This window comes from Panthera pardus, unplaced genomic scaffold (assembly GCF_024362965.1).
Source record: "Panthera pardus isolate Hobbes unplaced genomic scaffold, ASM2436296v1 HiC_scaffold_10, whole genome shotgun sequence".
Taxonomy (NCBI): Eukaryota; Metazoa; Chordata; class Mammalia; order Carnivora; family Felidae; genus Panthera; species Panthera pardus.
Window position 1 is genome coordinate 78,986,935 of NW_026526655.1, and position 27,209 is coordinate 79,014,143.

General features: G+C 36.4%; 1 protein-coding gene across 2 annotated transcripts; it reads left to right on the forward strand.

Annotated features, from left to right (window-relative positions):
* On the forward strand, positions 1-27,209 carry ARL5A (ADP ribosylation factor like GTPase 5A). Of its 2 annotated transcripts, XM_019456323.2 has the most exons (6): positions 8-375; positions 11,227-11,287; positions 11,991-12,138; positions 13,993-14,076; positions 19,613-19,764; positions 22,679-27,209. In XM_019456323.2, the coding sequence occupies exons 1-6, from the start codon at positions 330-332 to the stop codon at positions 22,725-22,727; spliced, it is 540 nt and encodes a 179-aa protein (XP_019311868.1). In that variant the 5' UTR covers positions 8-329; the 3' UTR covers positions 22,728-27,209. The 2 variants fall into 2 exon arrangements, with proteins under 2 accessions (XP_053764842.1, XP_019311868.1); XM_053908867.1 differs by lacking the exons at positions 19,613-19,764; positions 22,679-27,209 and adding an exon at positions 14,856-15,324 and having other exon boundaries at positions 1-375.

The window sequence follows — 27,209 nt, forward strand, 5'->3', positions numbered from 1 at the left end:
TCCTCCCCCGCCCGCGTGGTCGCCGCCACCGCAGCCGCCCGAGAGGAGCTGGGGGAGGACGGTGGCCCGCGAGGCTCGTCGCAGACAACGCGGCGGCGATGTCCGCGAGCCAGGCGAGTGCCGCGGCGGCAGCGGCGGGGCCTCGCACGCGGCAGGGCGGCCTGGGCTTCGGCCTCCCTCCGGTTCCCAGGAAGCGAGCTGGCGGCCAGCGCGGGACCAGCAGCAGCCGCAGAGGCGGAGGCACCGGCGCGTCTCTCTCCTCCCCTTCAGCCTGAGCCGGGGGAGGCCAGGCGGCCCGGGTGGCTGGAGGGGGGGTCCGCTGCCCAAGAATGGGAATTCTCTTCACCAGGATATGGAGACTGTTCAATCACCAGGGTGAGGGGTGCGGGCCGAGGGCTTAGGATTGGGGGAGAGGGTCGGCCCTGGCCGGGAGGGTGGGGGGGTGGGGGGTGGTCTCTGAATACTTCCGGAATGTGGGCGGTACGACTGCGCGCCGTCTCAGCTCTGGGTGCGGGCTGCGTTGATGCGGGTTCGGGGGGCTTTCAGTCTCCACTCCCGAGTTCGGGAATGGTTTTTTTCTTAAGGGACCTACTTGCGAAATCCATTCTGCAAATGCACCCATTGCTCCGATTTCGATTTGGAAAGGAAAAGGTTTCTTGCCCCACGTCCGGCGTCCCTTTGTAGGGCCTGGCCTATCTTGTGGCCCTTTTTCCTCCAGCAGTTGGGTTTGGACACCACATAGAAATGCTGGGGTCCTCTGGGATGAAGGTTATAGGTTATGGCCCGAGCCGCACCACTGAGCGATGGAGGGTTGCAGAATGCGGGAAACTTGAGGAATCGCTCTTGAGTTGTCCAGTACACCTCGGTTTATGAGCTCTCCCTGCACCTCCATGCCTCTCCTTGGGGAGACTAGTGCATCCCGAATGGCAATGGATCTCACTCCTTTTCCTATATTCATATTTGTGTTTAAGGTTAAGCTTAAGATCATTTTCCTGTTTGTGTTCCTTATTTAAGTGGAGGGTTTGGGGTTTTTTTGGCTGGATGAAAAGTGTTAAAGTGTTTCACTGAAAGCATGTGAAAACATGCCACACGAAACATTTGTTTATGTAGGTAACGAGCAAGTTACTACATACAGAATATATTATCACACAGGGATGCTTAAGTTCATCTGAACTCAAACATTGACTGGAAATGCATATCAGGTTTATTAAAATTTGTTACAAGATGAATGTCTAAAACTGAGGAAAGAGGATACAACTTTAACAAAACTCCATAGTCATTGAGATATACTATAGTTAGTGGTGCTCTTTTGTTCCTTTTTAATGCATGCTGGGTGATTTATCATTTCTGCTGTCAGTAACTTAGTTTGCTATTTTGTCTTGGGTTAAGCTGGTGGTGGTGTCACATCCCAAAGTTTTCCAATAAAGACCTGAATGAGTGGTGGCATCTATTATGTACAACGTATCCCCACTTTCTCCTTCGTGATCCAGCCTCCTATAAGAAGATGATAGGAAGGGAGCAGAACTGGAACTTGCAATTGCTGTGTATCTTTAAAAAAATAAAATAAAAAAATGGTAGTGTAGATCACATGACACTCAGAAGAGCAATATTTAAAATGATTTTTCTGATATGGGAATTTTTCTTAAAATGGAGAAAACCAGTTCTAATCTGCCTGGTCTCTAGCTAGCTGTTTCTGTTGGGAGAGGGGAAGTGAGACATAGTCATTTAACCTCTTTGGGTCTAGATGTTCTCAATGTAGAACCCCAGGGATCTTGGGTGAGTGACTGTGGAGCCTACAGATACTGGAAAGGTAATCTCTAGGTCTCAAGAATAGGAACTAACATTGCTGTAAAATCGGTAGTGTTTCTAGTAGATAGGATCTATTCTAGTTTTTACCTCCATAATTTTTGTATTATTTTTAGCAAAGCTAGTATTTCAGCTCTGCTATGAAATTTATATTGCTTGTTGATTGAGCTCTAGTCCTGCAAGAAAAATGAGATATCTCCACTTCCTATTTTAAGTCAGTGATAAAATTATTTGTGTCTGTAACTTAAGAATGAATTACAGCTTTGCCAACAGCTACTTGCAAGTAGTAAACAATAAGGATGTTACTGCATCGTTGCTACTAAAAATTGCTAATAGTGGTGTTCTTGTTGCTTGTATTTTGTGGTAATTTTTGACTGGACACTTCTTTCAGTGTTGGGAAATTAATAGTAAGAGGAACTAATGAAGTTAAGTTTTAGAAATTTAGATGTCAAAATATTGTGAAAATGTGAATAAACTATTCTGCTAAATGATGTGGTTGTTAATCAGTAGGATCATATTTCAGAATATTCATTAAATCTAATGTCAGATTTTGATGCTTTTAAATTGGAGATATGATATATATGTCAGATAGATCTTGGATGCTTTATTTTACCTTCAGAAGGTACAGAACACAATCCTATGTTCTTTTCACATAAACTCTTGGAAGGAAAATTTTAGGGGATTACAGAATTGGCTGTGCTGAGGGAACTTCATGCCATATCTCTTTTTTTCTGAAACACCTTTAGAATTTTTTTTTTTTTTTTTTTTTTCAGTTTAAGTTTAGCTTGGTTGAGTGCACAGTGAAAGCTAATTGCATACTTCTCAAACTTGAAAAACCAGAGGTTGCCTTTAGGTGATATTTAAATTCAATAGAATATAAATTTTGTCCTAAATGGTGTTTATACATTATTTAAAGAAAAAAAATGTTTCAACAGTTCTTTGTAGTTATTCTTTGTAGTTATTCCCCTCAAAAGAGGAAACTGATGTTCTGGTGGAGTGATTTTCCTGGGCCACACAACTGGTAAATACCACGTTAAAACACTGAAGACATATGTTGTAGACACATGTCTTATTAAAGGAGAGATTGGCATAATTTTTTTCTTTGATTCCCCTCCCCCCATTTATTGTTTCTCAGTTACTAAGTTATAAGTCTTTGTAACAGTAGGACTTTGAAGAATTGTCATGAGTGTCTTTTAGTATAGAAGGGCTTGTGATCAGTGGTTTATTAAATATTTTTGAGCACCTGTTTGTGTCAGTTATTGTTGTAGGTGGTGGGAACAAAGCAGGGAACAAAACAGACAAATCTCCCTGCCTTTGTGGAGGGTTCATTCTAGTGTGGGGAGACAGGATATAAGCTAACTCCATCTCTAGAGATGAGATAATAATAGTTAACATTTGCTGACTTTTGCAAGGTTAGGTTCAACGCAGATTAGTTGATTTAGTCTTCACTTCAGTTGATTTACTCTTGACAACAACCCTAGGAGGAAGATTTCTCCCGAATTTATAGGGACAAAGAAACATTAAGTAACTTGCTTAAGGCACTACAGTTAAGAGACCTGGGATTTTAACCAGGGTCACCTATTGCCATAGTTAGTGCTCTTTAAAAAACAAATAAAAAAACTTTCTTTGTGTAAGAAGGATTCACGTTAGCTAAACGGAAGAACTTTGTCATTTATGTGAACTATGAATAAGTTGTGAAATTTCCTTATTGATAGCCTGTATTATTCTTCTGATTGGCTCTTAGGAAAGGAGTAAGTTATGAATGAATGCTGATGAAGCTGCCTGTGCTGCTGGAGCCTGGTGCTGGGAAGGCCACCCCTGCTGCTGTTGGGTTTTTTTGTATGGGAGTTCAGCTATGTAGAAGAGTAGAGTACATATGGAAGCTCAGTCAAAGAGATGGACTATGGCAATAAAATTTAGCTCCATAATCCTCGTTCTTGCATGCTCTGTGGATATGGAGCTGGATCCTTATATATTTTTCTTTTGCCAGCTGGCACAATATTAAGCTTTATCAGTAGACAAGGCATTGGAGGGACGTTGAATGAGGAAACAGTTTTTCTTCCTGGGTACAGTGTGCTTTTAGCAGGTTCTGTCCTGCTTTAGGAGGGTGAACCCCTTTTCTAGTGGCTGGCTCCTGCACTGCATAGTGGTTAGCAATCACCAGCTGTTTCTAGCACCCACTTCAGTTGATTTCATCGTGGAGGACCTCCAGCAAAATCTCTCTCAATGAAGTTTTCCCCAACACCCTAAAGGGAAGATTTCCAGCAAGATTCACTGGCAGATCCCCACAGCTACTTCTGTGCCGTTCAGTGAGCCACAACCAAGGCTTCCAATGAGGTCTGCATCTCAGTCCAGGGGGCTCTGGGGAAGCTCTGTCTAAGCCCCTAAGTGTAGTGGATTCTCCTTATATTTGTCAGTCCAATAGTCTAGCGTTATTTTTTATTAGCCAAGCCCTCATTACTTTGATCCCATTTAATAGTTTTTTCTTTCTTTTTTTTTTTTTTTTTTTTAAATGTTTATTTGTTTTTGGGAGAGAGAGCGCGTGCGTGCGAGAGAGCACATGAGTGGGGGAAGGGCAGAGAGAGGGTGACACAGAATCCAAAGCAGGCTCCAGGCTCTGGGCTATCAGCACAGAGTCCGCCGCCTGGCCGAACTCACAAACCGTGAGATCATGACCTGAGCTGAAGTCAAGACGCTCAACCCACTGAGCCACCCAGGTGCTCCCTGCCCCAGTTGTTTTCTTTACACTAAACTTAGCAAGTTCAAATTATTGTGTGGTTTCTCTTTCCTGATTGCATTTCTGATTTTGCCATGTATAATCATCGCTTTTCATTCAGCAACCTTAGTGTGAAAGAGGTGTTTTTTCCCTGAGACTTTACTACCATTGTTATAAATAGTTAAGTTTATTTTCAAACTATTTTTTGTTAATGATGCTTCTAGATTTTGAAAATTGAACTTTTAATACAAAGTGACTTGATCAGATATTTCATGTCCAACCTTTATATCTTCCAGATCTGATTTATTTCTTCATTCATACTTTATTAAGCACCTGCTTTATTCCAGGTTCGGTGCTAGGGACTGGGAGAATGAATGATGGACAACATGACAGGTGGATTTTTTGCTCTATGTAAGATAGAGGTAGGGTTTTGTGTAGTGTAGAAATGAGATGATAATGAAGGGTCAGAATGACTCTCAATTTATCTGCCTTAGCATTTGTGTTTTTTGACTTTGGTATGATTCACAGAACTAGAAGTCCTCCAGGATGGCAGTGACATCTTTTCATTTAATTTGCTGACTGGTGGTTGGAGGAATATATATATAAATTGAGTTTTAGAACCTGGCAATGAATGGAGCTGATAGGCTGTCTGGGTGTGACAAAAGGAAATGAAGAGGGGAAACTAGGAGCATTTTCATGACAAAACAGTAAAGTATTGATTGGGAAACTGAAGCCTAAATGATAGTTCCAAATTCTATCCAAGCATTGTAACCCTGTGTAGTTGTTTTGGCTTATCTGAATAAGAATGCTGTGGCATAGATACTCTAAAAGAAAAATCATGCTAAACACTAAACTCGTAATGAATCACATGAATCAAAGAATTGGAATAGCCAAAATTCTTACTGCATTTGCCCATAATAACCTTATCTTTTAGTATGCATGTTATGTTTTAGGTATTGTAGAATATTTGTTTTGGAGTGCCTTAGAACACTTTTGGGCTACAACTTTAGGTTTTGCATAGAATTCTGCTCCCATCTTGGTAATGGGAGGAACAGGCTGGGGTGGTGAAGGAGCCTAAGAATTTCCAAAGGAAGTTGATACAGTATTAGAAAGTCTGAATAATTTAACCCTATCATTGGTAGTAAACTGGCTTTTCACCATGAAGTTGCCACCTTTATCTTTGAGCCTATTACACAGTTATATCTTAATTTTGTAGTTCTCACTGTGGTCTATGTGCTATACCTTAGACTTAGGAAGCAGTTAAACAGCCATTGGTGCTTTATTGTAAAACACTTAAAAATTCCCCAGACAAATCTTGGGGAGGAGGGTGGATAGAAATTGGTGATGAATGTGGCTTGTAGGTGTTCGTGTGGGGTGAAAAGGTGAAGGTCTTCTGCATCATGGATTCCTCGTTGAAATGCCCTCCAAAGAGATCTTAGACTGCCCTATAGAACATGCAGCTCCTTGGAGATTTTCCAGGTGCCACACACATTTGATTGGAGTTTCTTTTTTTTTTTCTTCAAAATTTTTTTTTACCAATTTAAAAACTTTATATTTTTAATTCCATTAGCTTGTATTCCCTTGATGGACTTTAGAAATTCTCTTATGTCTTAAGAATTTGGAGGCATGTTTGCATATTTATGCACTTGCAGGTGACAAAGGAATGTATTGAGGTTGTAAAATTAAATAGAAGAAGGAGGTTTCCAGTGCGGAAACCAGTGCTACATTACTTCCCCTCTCACCATCTTTGATGCTTTTGTCTCTTATTTTCCACCATGCCAGACAAGAATCCTCATCTTGTTACTATCCTTCGTGCCTTCTCTTCCCAGTATCCTTTTTTTTCCTAGGCACTACTGAAGACAGACTTATGGCAGTTTAAATATTTATCCACAACAGGATATGTTGTTATCTGATTCCATCTTATTGATTCTCTAGTTCATTCTATGCAGTGGTTGTAAAAATCACATCCTGTCCTCAGCAGGCAACTAACTTGTGTTATGAGAAGATGGAATCCTCTGGTATGAGCCTCTTCTGCCATGTGCTTTATCTCAGTTTATGTCTGTGTGTTATTGCACAGTGGGTTTTGTTCACAGCAATTTTACCTTGCTTATGTTCAGCTTGTGGTCAGGTATGATAAAGAATCTTTCTGTAGTATTTTTTTTGTCTAGTAGTCCTTCCTTATAGAAGTGGTAGAAAAGTACTATGGTTGGAATCAGGAAATAAGTCCTATGGGGCATGGCTAAAATAAGGAGACCGTTTTAAAAAACAAAGCTAGGTTAAGTTTTCACCTTAAAAGCTATCATTTTATTTTATTTTACTTTATTAAAAAATGTTTTTTTAGAAGTTTATTTTAGAGAGGGAGAGAGAGAATCTTAATCAGGCTCCATATTCAGTGTGGACCCTGATGCAGGGCTCAATCCCACGACCCTGGGATCGTGATGTGAGCTGAAATCAAGAGTTAGATGCCTAATTGACTGAGTCACCCAGGTGCCCCAAAAGCTTTTTAGAAGTCTGGAGAGCTTTTCTACATATACGCCTGCTATTACTCAAAATATGTATTGAAACGCCTTTTATTTATTTATTATTACTATTTTTTAATGTTTATATTTGAGAAAGAGAGAGACAGAGTGGGAAGGAGAGAAGGAGAGAGAAGGAGAGACAGAATCCGGAGCAGGCTCTAGGCTCTGAGCTGTCAGCACAGAGCCAAACACAGGGCCTAAACTCTGAACTGTGGGATCATGACCTGAGCCCAAGTTGGACACTTAACCAACTGAGTGACCTGGGCACCCTATTTATTTTTTTTAAGTTTATTTGTTTAGAGAACAAGGGAGAGAGAGAATCCCAAGCAGAGCCCAAAGTGAGGCTTGATCATGAGAGCATGACCTGAGCCAAAATCAAGAGTCAGACACTTAACCGACGCTTAACCAGGTGCCCCTAGAAACTCCTTTTAGAATTTTTTAGACAAATCTTTAAATCATTCTTATCATTTAGGGGTCACACTTCATTTAATGGAAAAAAGATAGCACTCATTTGAACCATCTTTTACTTTATGGCTGAGATAATACCAAGTGGCTCCCATCCCCCTTTAAATTCAAATTCATCTTCAGCTGTTAAGGGGTCTTCAGCTGTTAAGGGGCTCTGTGTGAATGCTCAAAACAGTGTACCACAGGCTCTGATAGCAGTTACAAATGAAATGTAGCAAAATACTTTGAAAAATGGAAGCATGGTTAGAATAAAACTCCAACCTCTTTAAGTGATGAAGGACTTTGTAACAGACAATGCTTTTTGTATTTGGGGTGTCTGTATGTGTTATTTGTACACACACACTTTTTTAAGTCAGTATATAGTTATTTGTCATAGATTCTTGCCTATATTTGTACTGTTTCTTTTTGCCCCTATTAATTTGATACTTTTTAGAATGATATTTCTCACATGGGTCAGATTAATTGTATTTTCTTCCTGAGTATTGGCCTAAAGTCTAGTCTGTCTTAGTCTAGTCTGTCTAAATTTAGTCCAGTGATACAGTGGAGGTTAGAAAATGATATTCCTGAAACTAAAAATAGTTGGCATTTTGAGAATGGTATTATTAAAAATTAGTATTCAAGTGGGAAGCTAAAAATTTTCATCCAAGCCAGAGATCACGGTATAGCCTGATGTGAATTCTGCTTAATTAAAATGTTTATAGGTGGTTGTAGTAATAGAAGTGAAGAAGAGATACACCATTAAAAGAAGAATGCTTATTCTGGGGGGCATAGAAAAATACAGAATTAGGCAGAATTGCCATGCATTTTAAAAACTTTCCAGGTAAAATGTACCTTCCTTCAAGAACTCTATAATCTGGCCCTGATGCAGGTATGGCCCTAATGTGAAGATGGATATATCCAGTCATTAAGCTTATAAAACACACCCTTTGGCGGGAGCCCATGTTCCCCAAATAATCTGACCACCCTATTACATTTCCTTAGGGAGAGACTGCACTTGCCAGGTTAGTTTTGAACATTTGATCTCATTGTATGCTACTCATTTTGGCATTCTTGTGTATATGTCATTTCTGTGAGTTGCTTTCTCTGAGCCCTGTCTACTCTGAGATACTAGCAGGATTGAGTTTGTGGACCTGGGAGATGAAGGGCCATGCACTAGGTAAATTCACCAGAGAGAAACATCACTTGATGAGGCCTTTTGGTGGTCATTCAACTGAACTTGCCTTAGCAAGCCCTCTACATGTTATTAACCTTTTATTTAAAATAAGTATCATCTTTGTATTTGATCATTTTCTCAGTTCCTTTACCCTAGTCACCTTGAAAGATTAAATGTACTGGGCCCTGCATCTTTAAAATTGTTTTTAAGAACCTATAAGGGGGAAACATGATCATCTCCCTTTAGAACCCTAGTGGTCCTAAGCTGCCTGCCCTCTCTTCAGAGAAATGAGTGATTGGAGAAAATAGACTGTATTAAAATTTTCTATTTACTTGATCTTCCTATTTTTGTATAATAGGAATTCCCCTCTACGGTAAATGGCAACTATTGGAAAACTTATGCCATCTCATTGAAAAGGCTTTTTCTCAAAGATATCCTTACTGTGAGGTGTTACAATCCTCAACATCTATTATTTATAGAATGAATAGTAATTAATTCAACATTTGTTGAGTACCTTGTGCCAGGAAAAGTTGTAGTGACTGGGATTATAAAGATGATTGGCCTGGGATCTGTATGCATAAAGCATGCCTCATTGGGCTGAGAAGATTAGTTAGTGTATGTGTAAATAGTTAATGGTAAGTGCTAGTTAGAGATATTGTGGAAAAGCATGAGAAAGTGATTTTGGGGGGGAAACTAAACTTAAAAGATTAGTAGGAATTCCCTAAATGGAGAATCGGAGAAGATAATTCTGGCTCAGGGTAAAACCGAGTAGAGGTAGAGAAATGTTTGCTGTAAAGACATGTGGCAGCTTATGTGGGGAGAATGGCTTGAATTTCAGCCTAGGTACCTGGTGGTAGTGGTGAGAGATAAAGCCGGAGCTTAGTCAGTTATGACTGTCTTTATTTACAAGGCTGAGAACTTGTGCCATGTCTTTCTGTCAAAATGGAGAGCCATCATTTCAATAAGAGTGGTGGTATCAGCTTTATAGTGTAGAACAATTACTGTAAAAACAGTGGGAAGGTGGATTGGAGACAGTCTACTTAGGGAAGGTTTTACAATAAGAAATGAGAAGGACTACAACTAGGACCGGTGAAAGGAGGCAGGTTCAGGATATATTTTTGAGGTGGAATCCATAGAACTTGGTGACAAATTAGTTGTTGGGGTTGAGGGAAACATTGAATAAGCTCCAGGGGCAACTGAATTTGTGGTAATGCCATTAAGCAAATTAGGTAGAATAGAATTAGAAAAAGGTTTGAATGTTGGGTTTGGGATATGTTGAGTGGCACTGTGTCTACTAGATAGGTTGGAGTTTAGGAGAGATTTGGGATTAGGAACAATCTTTCTTAGTGGTTGGCACTGCTCATGTGCTATCTTAATCATTATGCAACTCTGAAAGATAGGTATTGTTGTCCCTGTTTTATAGCGAGAAAACTTAGGGATTAGAGAAATAAGTCATTTGCCCAAGATCACATAATTGCATGTCTTTTTCCATAGTGCTTGTGTTATCTACCGCTGTGTAACAAACCGCTCCTAAATTTTGTGACTTAAAGCAATAATTTATCATTTATCTGTCATGGTTCTGTGATTTGACTGAGCTCAGCTAGGAAGTTCTAGCTTGGGATTCTCATTTGGTTGTAGTTAACAGCTAGAACTAGAGTCATCTATAGCTTGACCTGGCTACATATCCAAGATGGCTTCTTTATTTGTGTGTCTGGCATCTCATCTGGAATGGCTAGAACAGCTGGGGCAACCATGTGGTGATCTCTCTCCACAGGGTCAAGCCACATGATCAGCTTAGGCTTTCTGACTTACGTATATAGTGGTTTGGGGGATAGTAGGACTTGTTACATGGTGTCCAGTTTACTCCAAGGGTAGTTGTCCAAGAGAGCCAGGCAGCTGCAAGGTTTGTAATGGTCTAGGCTTGAAGTCACACAGCATCACTTCTGCTATATTCTTTTGGTTAAAAGTGAGTCACAGGACCAGCTCAGATTCACATGGAATCAGGGAAGGGAGGAGACTATACAGACACCGTCTTTGGAAATGAGCTTCTTCCACATACTATCTTTGGAATAGTTTTTAGATAGCATAGAACTAGATAGGCCCTAAGAGTGCCTGCTAAATAAAATGTGAAGAGAATGGAAGAAGACAGCCTTGGGTAACATGAATGTTTTTGAAGGAAGACCCAAGGAAGAGGAATCTGTGGTAAAAAATCTATATATATCAAGAGAGAGTGGAAGAGAACTTGGAGAAAGTGGTGTCATAGAAGCCAAGGGATAGGGAGTCACTGCCACCATAGCCATACATCCTTAGATTTGGTTAGAACAAATTCTAACCTTAGAATTTGGTTAGATTTGGTGTTAGAACAATTCTGTGGTCTAAATGTACTCAGTTTATGGTTATCTATGATGGGACCTGGCCTTCCGCTACCAGATTTAAAGGCTGACCTTTTTTTCTAATTTACCCCACCCCACTATGTACCCAGTTGATGCCTAAAATTCACGGTTAGAACTTAAATGGCCTATTTTTGTTTTTAATTAATAAATGATTAATGTTTTTTTTTATTTCAGAGCACAAAGTTATCATTGTTGGGCTGGATAATGCAGGGAAAACTACGATCCTTTACCAGTTGTAAGTATTAACTAGTTTAAAATTTTTATTTTATCATTCATAATTATTTTTTCTGCCTGGGTAATATTTGATTAGCAAAAGCAATAAAAAGTTATATGCACCTAAAATATTCTGTAAGAAGTCAGGTTGACTATAAACCAGGAGCCAGATTTAAGCAACTGTTGTAGGACAGCTAGAAATTTATATGATGTAGAGCATGTTGTTCAGTTTTTTTACTTATAGAAAGTAGAGAAATATTGTTTATATAGTTTCTGGGACTCAATCTAGAGTATTCCAGATCGTCCACTACCTAGTTCCATCCTGTTTAAACCCTTACCTCACTCCTTTTTTTTTTTTTTTTTTTTTTTAGAAAAAGAGGGCGCAAGTGAATGAAGGACAGAGACAGAGAAGTGGGGTTCACCTGAGGCGGGGCTTGTGTTCACCTGAAGTGGAGCTCATGCTCCCCCCAAAGCAGGGCATGTGCTCACCCGGTGTGAGACTCAAGCTCATGATCTATGAGGTCATGACCTGAGCCAAAGTCAGATGCGTAAGGACTGAGCCACCCAGATGCCCCAACCCTTACCTTACTCTTCTGAGATAGTGGGAAAGGGCCATTTGGATATAAAATATGAAAACTCATGCTGATTTATCCTTTGATTGCAAAATGCTCAAACAATCTAGCTTCCCTGCTAATTGTAATATATTTGAACTTTTTTTTTTCTAGTTCTATGAATGAAGTTGTACATACATCACCTACAATTGGAAGTAATGTAGAAGAAATAGTGATTAATAATACACGTTTCTTAATGTGGGATATTGGTGGTCAAGAATCTCTTCGTTCTTCCTGGAACACTTACTATACTAACACAGAGGTAATGTTTCTTAATATACTAAAACTTCTAAGAACAGAATGCTTGGGAAATATCTTCTAGATGTGAACTCTTATAATTAATCTTTTTGAAATATCCCAATATGTTAATAAAAGTAGAATTTAAACATGATAGAATCTTTGATTCCCTGTTTCAGGGTCATTGTTCTGTATATCCACTCTCATTGAACCTGTCTATAGGGAGAATTGGAATGAAGGGGTGATTGATTAGTCTGATTATGTATGGATCCCAGAACTCATCTTAAATAGTTGTTTTTACAGTAAGTTCAATCTCACACTTTGTCATTTTATTTCTCTCTTAGTATTTATTTTTGTCTGCATACAGAAAATCCTAGTTAAATGAGAGGGTTCTGGAGGCTTGAATCCTGGCCAGACCTTTACTATGTATGTTCTTTTATGCAGCACAATTGCACATGAAATAATTCTTCTTTTGGTTATAAAGCAATTTGGACATAAATCATATGTTTTTATTTATATGTTATTTCCCAAGAGGCAATTCAGACCTATGACATTTGAGACCTTTATTGTATAGACCTTGTAAATTGAAAGTTCAATTTACTGTGACAGTTGTTTTTGTAGTACTGATTATAAAACTCCAAATGTATATAAAGATGCATATTGTATCATTAAGACACTATTAATTGTCTCTAATGACCTGATCCCCTAACACTTTGCTAAGCATTTGATCATGTATTTTGGAGAAGGAAAGGTATATATGGTTAGTATTTCTGTGTATAATGCTGCAAGTATCAAATTTATGACAACATCTTAAAAATTAATGGTTTTATTAAAATGCCTTAGAATAGGATGGGTCTTAGGTGAGTGTCAAGTGAGAGAAGAGGTAAAGTAGCAGTTCTCTTAGCCATCTGCCGTATGGTTAATGACATCTGATAAATAGAAAAGACTCTGAAAATTAACAGTGGTTTATCTGGAAATGGAAAGCTGGTTTTAAAAAATCCATAGTGCTTGTTCTTTATAAGCAGAGTTAACCTGGGCATCACCAGTGCGGTCATAAAGTGACTGTTTCGGGTTCTGCTTCCATGGTGGTTCTTGGTACTCGTGCAGGTGAAGAAGAGGTACAGTGTAGCTCAGTCCTCCTTGGCTCCTTCACAGGTCTCACTACATCTTCTGACCCTAGTCTCATCATTAGTTCAAGAAAGAGTTGTGCTTGCAGGCAGCAGGTACCATTTACATAAACAAGAGAAGCATGGATTTAAATAGATGTATTCTTTCATTTGTTGATTTTTAAAAGTTGATTTAACTGTCACATTACTCCTGTATCATGCCCTTTTAGAGTTTCAGATCGATATTAATAAATAATATCTGTAGAAATATATAAAATCTAGGATTATAATGTATTCTTTTTCATATTTTTTTCTCAGTAAGATTTTTTTATTAAAGTCTAATTAGCGTACAACATTATATTAGCTTCACTGTATTTTTTTCATATTGACTGTGGTGCACATAGTTGGATACAAGCTCATTACCATTCAAGACATTAATTTAGAAACAAACATGTATATTGGTTAGAATACTAACGGAGTAGTATTAATGGAGTAGAATATTAACGGAGTAGTAGAACTAACATTCTAATAGTGTTAGCATTGTATTCTTTTTTCTCCTATTTTCTCTTAAAAATTAGCAAATGATATTTGAATAGAAATGGATCAAACCTTCAGGCTTCACAATGTATATAGAAGGTATCTCTGGTTTTCCAGTAATACCATACCATGAGGCTCTAATTTCTTGGTATTTGTGGTCTGTAAATCAATTAAGTACTTTATAAATTTTATGAATATTGAATTGTGTAATCACTATTTTTTTGTAATTATTTTAGTTTGTAATTGTTGTTGTGGACAGTACAGACAGAGAAAGAATTTCTGTAACTAGAGAAGAACTCTATAAAATGTTAGCCCATGAGGTAAGTAGAATTCTGGCATTATGTGTGTGTGTGTGATATTGCTATCACATTTGTTCTTTCTACTTTCTTGTTACGATATTACTTCAAATATTTATTTATTTGTTACTTATTATTTTTAAAATAATATTACTTATTAATATTACTTAATTTTTTTAAAAAAAGTTTTTTAAGTAAGCTCTACGCCCAGTATGGGGCTTGAATTCATGATCCTGAGATCAAGAATTACATGCTTGTATTGACTAAACCAGCCAAGCACCCGTACTTCAGATTTAAATACGGGCTTAAATCGGTTGGCCATTCTGCTTTACCAGTTTGACACTTCCCAAATTGGAAGTGTATCTGGAAACAACAGAAAGATTGTGGAGTCAGTTATAGATTTCTATTTCTTTTATCCTAGATTAATTTGGTCTAGAAGTTTTCCTGGGTGAAAAGACCTAAATTGGCTTTCATTTTGCCTTTTATAACAATAATTATATAGACGGTTATCACTAGAAATGAGATTTTAAGGTCTCATGGACATTTAGTAAGGCTTGATTATAACTCAGTTATCAGACTAATACTTAAATGTTGTCGCTCTTATGTTTCTCTGATATTGTCCCTTTGAGTAAACAAACAAAACTACGTGACTAGCCACATTTTCTTAGTCTTTGAGAATTATTATAGGTAGCATGATTTAAAAATGAAATAAACTAAACAATATAGTTAATAATAATAAGTTGTAAAATCATATAATATTTACTGTAGTAGCAGTTGATTTTTTTGTGTGCCTTTTATTGCAGATATTACACTCTTTTTTTCATGTTTATTTATATTTGAGAGAGAGACAGAGTGCAAGTGGGGGAGATGGCAAGAGAGAGAGGGAGTCACAGAATCTGAAGCAGGCTCCAGGCTCTGAGCTGTTAGTACAGATCCTGATGCAGGGCTTGAATTCACAGACTGAGATCATGACCTGAGCTGAAGTTGGCCGCTTAACCGACTGAGCCACCCAGGAACCCAACAGATATTACATTCTTAACTCATATTTATAGACAGAAATAGAAAAATTAATGTTTAGATTTATATGTGTAACTGTTAATTTTAGTGGAATTTTAACAAAGCTTAAAAATGGTGTATCTGTAAGGAAGTTTTATGTTAATTTTAATATTGATTTGATGATTTGCTTTTGAGATTTGCATTAGGAATTTTGGAATGTTTCTGGCATCCGGTCAAGATGTAAGGACACCTAATAAAGTGGTTGTATAAATTGAAGTTCTGTTTTCCATGTGGTGATCACGCCCACCAAGATGCACCTTCTCCTGTCTTGGATTCATTCTGGCAGCTTTGTGAAACCCCTTGGGTTTTTAAAAAAGATAATACCTGTTGCTATTCATGCATTTAACGAGTTTTGATTCTAGTTTGGGAAACAAAAAATAAACTATAAAAAAGGTAGAAAACTAAGGATTTTCTTTTTTTTTTAATTTTCCTTTTGTATTTTACACCAAGGAGTTATTGTTGTTTGAAGAGTTAGGAAAAAGAAAAAGAAGACACAACTGTATTTGTATCTTGAGTATGTTTTTTACACTCTTAACAGATAGTCTTCTTCTTTGATCCTTGTTCTAATTGGCCAATATATAGCAGGATCAAAGAGCTCAGTAGTAGGACTCAAAGTCATTGAATTTTACTAGCTGGGGACATTAAATTGAGCTGGTCACTTCCTCTCTTGTGGATGTTACTCATCTGTAATGGATGAGTACACTGAGGTCCTGAAAATTTATTTGACTTGACCAGATTTTTAAGAGCCAGGATTTGAACTTAAATATTCTCATTATTCAGACTCTTTGCTAAGAAGAAAAAAAGACAGAAATAAGGCCTAGTTGGAAAGTGAAAGAGACTGAATGGGGAGAGTGCCAGAGAAGAAAGGAATTACAGATGAAGTTGGGAGCTGGATTAAACCAATTAATAGGGTCAGGAAGAGCCAAATAGGCAGAAATCTGAAAAGGGGCGAATGGATCAAAGAATGAGAATGTGTGAGTGAAAGACAAATTTTGACATGGGGTTAGTCAGATGTTTCATATATATCATAGCAACCAACAAAATCTTTTTACCATCACTAATGATGCTTTACCTGTATTACTGAATACAAAACTATAAAACTATAAAATGATTTTAAATATTTCCGAAAGCTTCATCTTAAATGAAGTGCAAAACTTTGAAGCTCATGAATTTTAAAATCATTCCAAACACAAAAGGGTAGATGACGTTTTATTTGGAGTAACTCAACTTCTAGGAATTATCTTTGCAAATGAAGCTTGGAGAAACATATTGACAACTGCATAAGGCATATGGAAGATGCTAAATAAATATGTCTTGCGTGTGCAGCAATTATTCATCTTCTTCACTAAATGAAAAAATATTTTTAGACTCTTAACAACAATCTGTAACAGGTAGCAGAAAGTTTTTCAAAGTTTAAAATGGCTAATAGATAAAAATCACCACTGTTCACCTTGTACTTTGACCTCTTGCTAAGTCCAGTTGATGAACAGCCTTAATCCAATATATCTCTTTTCTGTTAGCAAAATGTATAATTGATCCTGAAGTTACTTAATAAAAACAGTAAAGGAAGATTTTCTTCTCTTCCTAAATACTGCTTAAAAAATAGGGAAAATAGCTGTTTGTTTGTTTTTTTAAAACAAGAAACCTGGGACACCTGGGTGGTTCAGTCATTTAAGATTCCTGGTTTCAGCTCAGGTCATAACCTCACAGTTCATGGGTTCAAGCCCTGCTTCGGGCTCTGCACTGTCAGCGCAGGGCCTGCTTGGGAATCTCTCTCCCTCTCTCTCTACCTGTCCCCACTTGCTTGTGCACACATGCACATGCGCTCTCTCTCTCAAAATAAATTAATAAACTTAAAAGAAAATGAAAAAAAAACAAGAACCCCAAATAAAAAAATTTGAACCTATGAAATCTAGAAAAATTATATTCAATATGGGTTTTACTTTGAAATCTTTCAATAGAATGGCTTTATTTTTTGTTTTCCAATTTTTAGTCCAGGGGCTTCTTCGAATAATTTCATCACTAAGAGTGATGAGTATAGATTATATACAAATAAAATAGCATAAACTATGTGTTTTAACTTGTGCCAGGCATTTCTAATGTCAGAAATGTGCTCTTTGAACATGCCAGCATTAGCAATCCTGACCTATATAAGATTTCAGCATATACTAGCAAGAGGTATTGAAACCTGGGAGATAGGAAGATAGGAATTACATTCCATGGAAAATCCATCTACTCAGTGATCCAGCCACATATCAACTATTGATAAGTATGCTATTTTCCATTTAGGGTAGGAGAAAAAGTACTTGATCCTTGATAATGAATATAATAGATACCCTGGTTATAGCCCATCCCTTCAACTTTTTGCCTTGTTTATAAGACAGGTGAACTGAACATAGGTGAAATAAATTGAACATAAAATCTTAAAACTTAACATTCTAGAGTATCCTTTTCTGACCCTGTTCTTCAGGTAACTGTCATTAACCATGGTAGTAGCATAGCTGCCATCCTGGAGAGGGCGCTGTAGCTAAAAGTCTGTCTTGATTGTTGTATAAAACGTTTTGCATGACTCCTTTTAACAAATAAGAAATTTACTATTTATATTTTTTATTGACATCATAAATAAAATCATATATAAATTGTTGAAACTATGTTCTCATAAGAGTAAAATAATGTGGAGCAATGTCAATTTGTATCTACTAAAGACTTTCTTATTTCAGACACAGATACACACGATTGAAATAAAAATATCCTATAAAGATGTCATTCTGCACAGTTGAGAAAACTTGCAAGCACAGCACCAAACCTTAGTTTTCTCAGTATCTCTCCGTGTGTGTGTGTGTGTGTGTGTGTGTGTGTGTGTGTGTGCGCGCGCACGTGTATCTATACACACACATATATATGAGTGCATCTATCATGGGTTCTTAATCTAGGATCCATGAATGGACTTTAGAGTATCTATTAACACCCTAAAATTACATATAAACTTTTTTTTGCGTATATACATATATACATTTTTATGAGGAAAAGGTCCATGACTTTCAGCAGATTATCAAAGAAGTTTCCATCTTTAAAAATGGGAGAGGGGAGGGTAGGATAGAGCAAAAGGCGATGACTAACCATTGGCCTGCTTTGTGAATAAAACATTAGACCAGTCAGTTTGGGGTATGCACAAAGATAAAGGTGATCCACATTTTCAGGACAGTAAGCGAACTAACATTTACTGAACTGTTACCTGAAGCCAGGTACTGAACTGAGTGTTTTTCATGTAGTAGTTCATTCATTCAAACTATATCTGCAGGAGGTAGGTGATAGTCTCAGAATTTTATAGATGAGGTGCAGCAGGTATAGTGGGAAGATCTCAGCTCAAACCTGGTTCTGTCATTGAGTAGCTGTATAACCTTGTATGAGTTACTTACTGCTGAGTTTTAGTTTCCTTACCTATAAAATGGGAATAGTAAGGCCTACCTTACAGGAATCCTGTGAGTATTAAAAGAGATTTTATTTGGAAAATGGTTAACATAATGGGTGTCTTGCTCAGATTAGATACTCAATAAATGTTATTAAGAACAAATTCAGAAAGATTAAAGAATTTGCTTCAGAGGCAGAACATAGAAGTGGTAGAACTTACTGTCTAATTGGGAAATTTGATAAGTTTAATGCCAGTCCAAAATGGCCGTATTGATGGGGCGCCTGGGTGGCGCAGTCGGTTAAGCGTCCGACTTCAGCCAGGTCACGATCTCGCGGTCCATGAGTTCGAGCCCCACGTCAGGCTCTGGGCTGATGGCTCGGAGCCTGGAGCCTGTTTCTGATTCTGTGTCTCCCTCTCTCTCTGCCCCTCCCCCGTTCATGCTCTGTCTCTCTCTGTCCCAAAAATAAATAAAAAACGTTGAAAAAAAAAATTAAAAAAAAAAAATAAATAAAATAAAAATAAAAAAAACAAAATGGCCGTATTGAATATTCAAATCTAAGGAATCTACATGGACAAAGAGGAGCTAGGTCTCAGAAGAATAGGATTGGTTTAGGATAGCACTTATCAACTGAGAATTAAGCTCTAAGGCCCTAAGGCGTACATGGTGTGTTTCCTAGGCACCTAGAAGGTACTAGCTTTAGGTATGGGTACCTAAAGAATAGATAGGGGTAAAATTTTGAAAAGTTCTTGAGTGCCAGGCTAAAGAGTAGCTCTTGGCCATGGAAACCTAGTTTTGGATTAGGGGAAGGGGTAAATATGTATTTGAAGTCATGACTATTGTTAAATATAGCAGTTGGGTCCATAAAAAATGTAATTTAGGGCTATAAGAAATACGTAAATCCATACAAATACAGATGTGTTTATTTAAAATGTGCTTAGTTTTAAGTTTGCCATCTATCAGCATCAGAGCCGTGAGATGCTTTTATGTCAGGTAGTCGAATTCTAGGTTAAAAGATTGTCAAAAGTATTTAAGTTGGAAAATCTGTGAATAAAAATGCACTGGCCTTTTTACAGTTTTATTTGCTTTTATAGGACCTAAGAAAAGCTGGATTGCTGATTTTTGCTAATAAGCAAGATGTTAAAGAATGCATGACTGTAGCAGAAATCTCCCAGTTTTTGAAATTAACTTCTATTAAAGATCACCAGTGGCATATCCAAGCATGCTGTGCTCTTACTGGCGAGGGGTAAGAGGTCTTTTAGAAAACATGTATTTAGTTTACAAACATGTATTTTTTCTTAAAGTCAATAAATATTTAAGGCTACCATGTATAAAACAACGTAAGGGATAATCTGTATCTATAATTAGAGTTTTACCTTGGTTCTATAAATAAAACCTGTAACATACACGTAATACATATGAACATACCGAACAAATCCATGTGAACATGTAGTTGATAGAGTTGCTGTAGGGGTTCAGGGAAATGGAAGTGTGAAGGAGAGCTGGACAAGTCAGGAAACTGTTCGTGCACTGATGGTGGGATTTAACACTAGCAAGTCTGTGTCTCCAGTGCTTTTCATAGGGTGTATCATGTATCAGGTGTATCATTTATTCCTCGTAACAATCTGGTGGACCAAGTGTCTTTAGTTTGCGTTTTATCCATAAAGAAGCTGAACTAGAAAAGGGTTCAAATGTAAGACTAATTTGGGAGTACTCATTTTGCCACCAGTGTTGTCAAGAGGAGGTCGCTGCACTTAAAAAAAAAAAAAAGTTAGAATTGGAGAGAGTGTGACATGAAGGTTCCTGGTTTGGGAAGGAAAGGTAGGTGCCTACAGTAGAATTTTGCTCTAGTCTAATGCCCAGACCTGAAGGGATTTCAAGAAAGATGTGGTTGTCAGCATTGTCAAATGTAAGGTCAAGGATCAGGAGGATGGAGAGAATGCTATTAGGAGAGATGGAATAAAGGAGGTTAGAAATAGGATAAAGAGCTAGAAAGATGAGCAAATTAAGATTTTTGGTGTAGTTGTTTTTCCAAAATGTGGTGGATCTGTATATATTTAAAAGCAGTGAAAAATAAATTGGAGATGAAGATTCTAATTAGAGGTCTTACATTTGAAGTTGAGGTTCTTCAGGTACTTGGAAAGGGCAGAAGCTCGGGGCAGAGATAAGATAGCTTCAGTAATCCATTATATTGGTTCACCCTTCACCTTGGTCTTGTGAGGAAGAGAATTTCTCTCACTTCAGCTAACTCATCTGTGTCTGCCTCAAGCTTCTGCTCTTAACCTAACATCAGAAGAACCTCAACCCCAAATTTGAGACCTCTATTTAGAATCCCTCATGTATGTATTTAAAAGCAGAGAAAAAAAGAATTAAATGGAGCTGAAGCTGAATCTTAGTGAACTAGAAGGCAGTATTACCTGATGACAGACATTTGATAGAGCATAATTAGAACCTTAAGAAAGCAAATATATGCATTTTAAAAAGTCACAAATAATACCAATTGTCCACATCCTCATTTAGGTAAAAAAAATACCTTATCCATTGCATATTTCTTTGTCAAATAATTTAATACATGTTAAGATACATTTATAGTTATAGATATATCTTTATACATTGTCTTTGTCTACCAAAGGTCTTTAAGCAAAAGCACTGATTTTAATAAATTTGACAGCAAAGAAGATCATCTAGAATTGGTAGATGATTGACTTACATACTTTGAGTAATTGTGTGGAAAATACATCATTAGTTAGGATGGATATGAACCCTGGCAATTTCATTCTGAAAAGAGGAAATCAATGAATGATCGTATATCTTTTCAATTTTTGGGTTTATGGGGGTTTCCCTTTGCAGTAGTTATCAAGTGGAAATGTTTGGTTTGGGTGAAAATGTTTCCCTTCTGCAGTCTAGCCACCTTGATCTAAATTCTTGGTTTTAGTATTGGTTGGCATTTTGACCCCCACCTCTGCCATTTGCTAGCATCTTTTAAGCCTGGATTCCCTCTTGTAGTATGGGAAGGGTTCTGGTCTCAACATTGTAAAGATTAAGATAATGGATATTAAATGCTTAGAATGGTTTCTAGTTTGCTATTAGGTAACTTCTGTTCATTTAACAGTTTGGAGTTAATCTGTTTGCTTATTTTTTGTACCATTTCCTGTTAGTAGTTTAAAAGTAAGGAATCTGGTAATAGGAGGGAAAGTATGGGCCAACACCGAAATAACCATTTTTTTTTAACCTCATTGTGATTTCTTCTTTTTTTTCTTCTTTTATAATATTAGATTCGTACTTCCACAAAAATCTGGGTTGTGGTGTTTTTCAATTAAGTGCGGTAGCATGGTTTCTCATACCTATCAAACGTCCTCATAGATAATTATATAACAGTCTTTAACAGTCTTTCTTCTTGTTATAATGTAATTTTACTCTTGGTAAACATTTAGTTTGTTATATCATAGTGAACATTTCTTTCTGTATTTTGCATTGCGTTCAATTACACCTTATTCAACAGTAATTAGTATTAGTGATGAGAGACTTTATTTCCTTCAAATTTTTTAAATATACAGATGTAATATACATATTGCAAATATACTTTGTTTTAGCAGCTCAGCTACATATTTAGTTTAGTATCCTGCCACTTTTACCTCATTTATATCGTGAGCATTTTATCACACTGTAATAAAGTCTTCAAAAGGAAGTTTTTAATATTTCATCATATGAATGTTCTATAATTTAATTTTCTCTATTTCTAAGTAGTTAAATTTTACCTTTACCCATTAAAAATGCTTTGAACAGTCTTATACATCAACCTGTCCTTGTGTCTGATGTTTTTTTTAGAATATATTTCTAGAAGTAGAAAAAAGGTAGAGTATTGATATTTTAAATATTTCTGATACACATTGCTAAATTATTTTCTGTGGATATTCATTGTATAATTACTCAGCTCCTTTTATGTGTCAGACAGTGTCCTAGGCACTAGAGACAAAAAAGAACCAAAAAAAGCATGGATGTGTGTATGAGAGTATGGCTTCACCACAGTAACACCAACATTGGGTATTAATGATTTTTTTAATCATTGTTGTTTAGGTAAATGAAAAATGGTATCTTCTTTTAGTTTGTTCATAGTTTTTTAGTTGAATTTAATCAAGTGATTTTTATATTCTTTATAGATTATGCCAAGGACTTGAATGGATGATGTCACGACTTAAGATTAGATGATCTCTACTGACCTCTTCTCATAGACTTTGTATAAACGAAGTGCTGGACTTTATCTGAAAGCTGCAAAAATTCATGGTTTAGATATATTTATAATAAACTGATTTAAACTTTTTCTATAAGAAGAATAATTAAGACCACTTATTTGAGAACAAAGATGAAGTCTCATTTTCCAATCTGCTTTCTCATTAGTCCCTTCCAAAGCAAGGTCTTTAAAGCTGTGATTGCCATTTTTCTCATAATGAATCCTCTCAGGACATTGTGTAGCCTGTGGTAAGTACAAAGGGAGAAGGAGACATTTTTAACTTTAAGAGCTTTATTGTCAGTATAAGCCTCCCTAGTTGAATGTTGTTCTCTTCTTGTTCCATTAAGTCAGAATACAAATCAGCACAGATATTCAGTTTCCAATATTTTAAAATGTAAGGTTACTTATGAAAAGTATTTTGCATAAGGTTGTGTATCTATTGTGTATATACCTCAAGTTCAAGTTTATGGCTTTGATTTATGTTCTAAAGAAAAGCAAATAACACAAAAGGTAATACTATCCTTAGTTATAACCGTAATGAGATGAGTACTGGCAGTGGTGTTAAGTGCCATTTTGTGCTTTCCCTTGTGTTCTCTGTATTGTACTAACCAACCCCCAAAATCATTGAACTGCTCTGAAAAAAAAAGAAAGAACGAACGAAAAAGAAAGAAAAGGAGAAAGCTCGACACTTTGTACCTATTTTTTTGTTGTTCAAATTACATACATGAAAATATGTAATCTGAATGGAGTACCTGCAAATTTTTGGCTTAGTGTTACGAATGGACAGAATTTCACATTGAGCAATCCTTGTTCCCTTTGTTGGATCTATGCCATCTGAATTACTGAGAAAAATGTTAATCCATTAATCAGTCAATCATTAATTATTAAAATTATCAAGTGATTTTTTTCCCGCATTAATTGGAAGCTATTGTGTAAAATATGCCTACCCAGAGAAGTATCATCCTATAAATATATAAAATAATTTACCTAGAGTCTTCTTAGGTATTGAATTATACAAGCATTTAGAGTGAGTTTGAGATGAAAAGTACTTATTTTCTAAGCAACAAAGGTTATTTCTTAATTTGAAAATTTCTTATTTCTGGAGTTGGGATAGTTTGAGATTTTTTTGTTTCTACACTTTTTTCTTTTTCACTTCTTACTAACTAACGTGAATGCATCGACAGCTATAAAACAATTTTTTTAATGCTTTTAAGAGTTTGGTTTAAAAAGTCGATCAACACATGATAAATTATTTTTACAAAGAAGTAACTTGGCCCCAAATATCTTATGTTTGGTTAGGGTATTTTGTTTTTCACTGAAAATGGAAAGATATGAAGGTTGAAGGTATTTTTATTGTAATTGTAAACAGACTTATCCTAAATGTGTTCACACATATTTTTGGGTACTCTCTTTGTATTCATGCCCTGAAAATCTGAAGGCTGATCCAAAGTGGCATGTTTTAGAATATTCAAGAAGAGAAGTAACTACCTTTAATATGAGCCTTTTGGATTTCACGCAGATTTTGATGAGGAGTAATAGTATATACTACAAGCATTGACAAAACTTTGAGTTTCTTTCTGTAAAATATAATATACTCAGTAGCTAAATCCAAGTCAGGCATGGGAGATCAGTGTTTAACAGTGGATGTTTTGTGTTTTATATTTATATTATAATGTTCATAATGCAAGTATAACATTTTAATATTTGTCAACTTGCTTTTACAAAAGTAAATTCTAAATTACTAAGCTTTATTTGTTCATATGTTCTCATACTTTTCAAATCACTATTAGGAATCACTTGTTTTATATTAAAAACTCCCTTAAAAACCCAAGTCCATTTTGCAGATGTTGCATTTTCATCTGAGATATTCTGTAAAGTAGTCCAGCAAATCTACATCTTTTACCCTATTTATCTTTTAATTTGAATTTTCATGGGTTAGTCTTGTGGGTTGCTGCCATGTGAATTCAGCAGTATACCAGCACATTCCCTTGTTGACAAGCTGTTGGCTAAAATTTATTCTTAATTGGATGTTTAAAGCATGGACTGCATTGTTACAGTTGGTTTAGTGTAGTAGGTTATTGACATGGCATCATGGGAATGCATGAAGTCTTACACCACATTTATGAAACATTATTTTTTGTGACATTCTACCTTTCTAGGCCAAGCATTAGAAATAAGGTTGTACCTGTATGCTTGTACATAAAACCAAAATTACAATGAGGAAAAAATTTTAATTCATGTATAAATATACATCAAGATAATTTTAACAGTATTCTTTCCAAATATGATGACGAGCCTTATGAATAGTTATATTGGCAATTTATATGTAGTTTAAGTAGAATTAAGTGAAGGGCAATGCTTTTGGTTTTTAATATGCTACTTTTGGGGGTAAACAATCATCTTATTTAGAGTCATTGTGCTTACCTCTGAAAAGAACAAAGCCTCATACCCCTGTACATGTGGCTGGATTAAATATCCCGTGTTTGATATTAATTTTGAAAGTCATACAGTTATTCTTGATATCTTGGTAAAAGTAACCATATGCTATAAGCATTTAAATGTGTTTAATTTTGTGATAATAGCATTTATAAAGTATATCTTACACATTATATTGAGGAGTCTCGTTTGAAAATTTTCAGTTCTTTCTAACTTCTTTGGCTCTCATGATGGGCAAAGAATATAGTGAAGGCAGGTGGTTTGGGGGACAGGGGGAAGTGGGTATGGAATATGACATTTTGCCTTAAGAATAAAGTGCTTTAGCACTGCTGGCTGGCATTTTTAATGCAGATAGATAAAGTGATTATAGAAGTGTGGCATGAGATGGAAGAGTGTTGTTTCTGGCCTTTACGAAGTGCCTAGTAGGTAGTTAACAGAAAATACAGGGAGCTTGAGGAAAGGCAGGAAGTCCCTGAGATGTTCTTTTCTTTATTGTCTGAGTGTATAGAATTAAGATGCCTGGAAATGGGATTTTATTGTCCTCTCTCATAGGCACTTTACATTTCTTGCTGTGACTACAGCAACCACATACAGTACAGACAACCTCAAAATCTGTTTATATTAATGTAAATAGAAAACCTATAGACAGCTTTCTAGTTTTCTCTGCAGGCATTTTTGGGAATATATCTGTAATGTGTTCTACTTTGTATATAGAGGATAGCAGCACATCCCAGATTATCCTGTGGACTTTGGGGTCATCTTCTCTCAATTGCCCAGTTATATCTTGGCATCAGTCCCTCTTTCAAGGCTGGGTAGAGGCAAGGTTTCTTTGCATGACTTAGTAACCCCTCCCAGATGTCCAAATGTACTCTAAAACTTCCTGCTTCAGGATCAGCTTTCTCATAGCTCAGCCATCCCTTGCTCTCCTGTATCTTCATTCACAATCAGTGAAGGTATGTTACTCAGTCTTGGAGGTATTCTAAACTTTGCCTTACAGCCATTGTTCCCCAAACCACCAGTTTCTAAGTAGGTTCTCTAGTTCTTGGCTGTGTCCCCACTACTGGGTTTATGTATTGATTTGTACTTTGCTCATTAAGAGTGTATTGTCAGGGTTGTGGGGTATATCAGAAGATTGGCTTGCTGTATATACAGCAAATAAAAGCCAGTAGTAAAATCCTTCATACTGTATTTAACATTTTAATGTTTCTTAATTTTAGCTTCATATGCTGAAAAGCAGATTCAGAAAGATAACAGAACTACCTAGACTTTGCCAGCTCCTTAAGCTGCTAGTTACGCATGGAAGGGATTACATTATGTGCATGTTATCTTCCCATTACCAAAAATCGATTACATTTTGGAGGATACCCATAAAACTATTTGAGTTAGAAAAAGATGCCAAACCATATATATATGTAGTATTTAACTTGAAGATCTCCTTAAAACCATAGCTCACATTCTGTTTTTTTCCTCATGTTTACTTAAAGAACACAGATAAACATTAGATGTCTAAAAGAATTAGTAATGAGAAGCCTATCTTTACAAAATAAACCTGTTGAAATGGACTTTAGAAGACATCAAAATCATCAATCATAATATGTTGATTCTGTATAGATATAGACACAGTATAGAAAATACTAATTTAAAGTTCTACCTATATAAAAGTAGAACTTGTATTATCATGCTTCCTCAAAGAATATGAGTTTTAAGACCATATCGGTGAAGTAAAGGAAGGAGAGTTTTAAAACTTTCGATGCTAAAAAATGGCTGTTTCTATTAAATCCTAAAATGGTGTGTGGAATTGTGAAGAAATTACAACAGGATACAGTTGGGTTGCTTATGCAATTTTTTAAATCAATTGTCTAATTGTTGTTGTATTGTTCTAAAAATTAAAGTTTATGGTCTTGCCTATTAGATATCCTGTTTTTTGAAAGAAGATGCCCATAGTCTGTACCCAAGAAGTGCCTAAAATTGATTTGTGTGGGTTTTTAAGTCTGTCTAATAAATTATATGTGTTTTCTATGGTA

Bases quoted from the DNA above. Each gene is read 5' to 3' on its own strand.
- ARL5A (XM_019456323.2), top strand. From the start codon at position 330: ATGGGAATTCTCTTCACCAGGATATGGAGACTGTTCAATCACCAGG. The intron at 12,139-13,992 runs GTAATGTTTCTT...TAATTATTTTAG, and splicing joins CTTACTATACTAACACAGAG to TTTGTAATTGTTGTTGTGGA. The intron at 19,765-22,678 runs GTAAGAGGTCTT...TATTCTTTATAG, and splicing joins TGTGCTCTTACTGGCGAGGG to ATTATGCCAAGGACTTGAAT.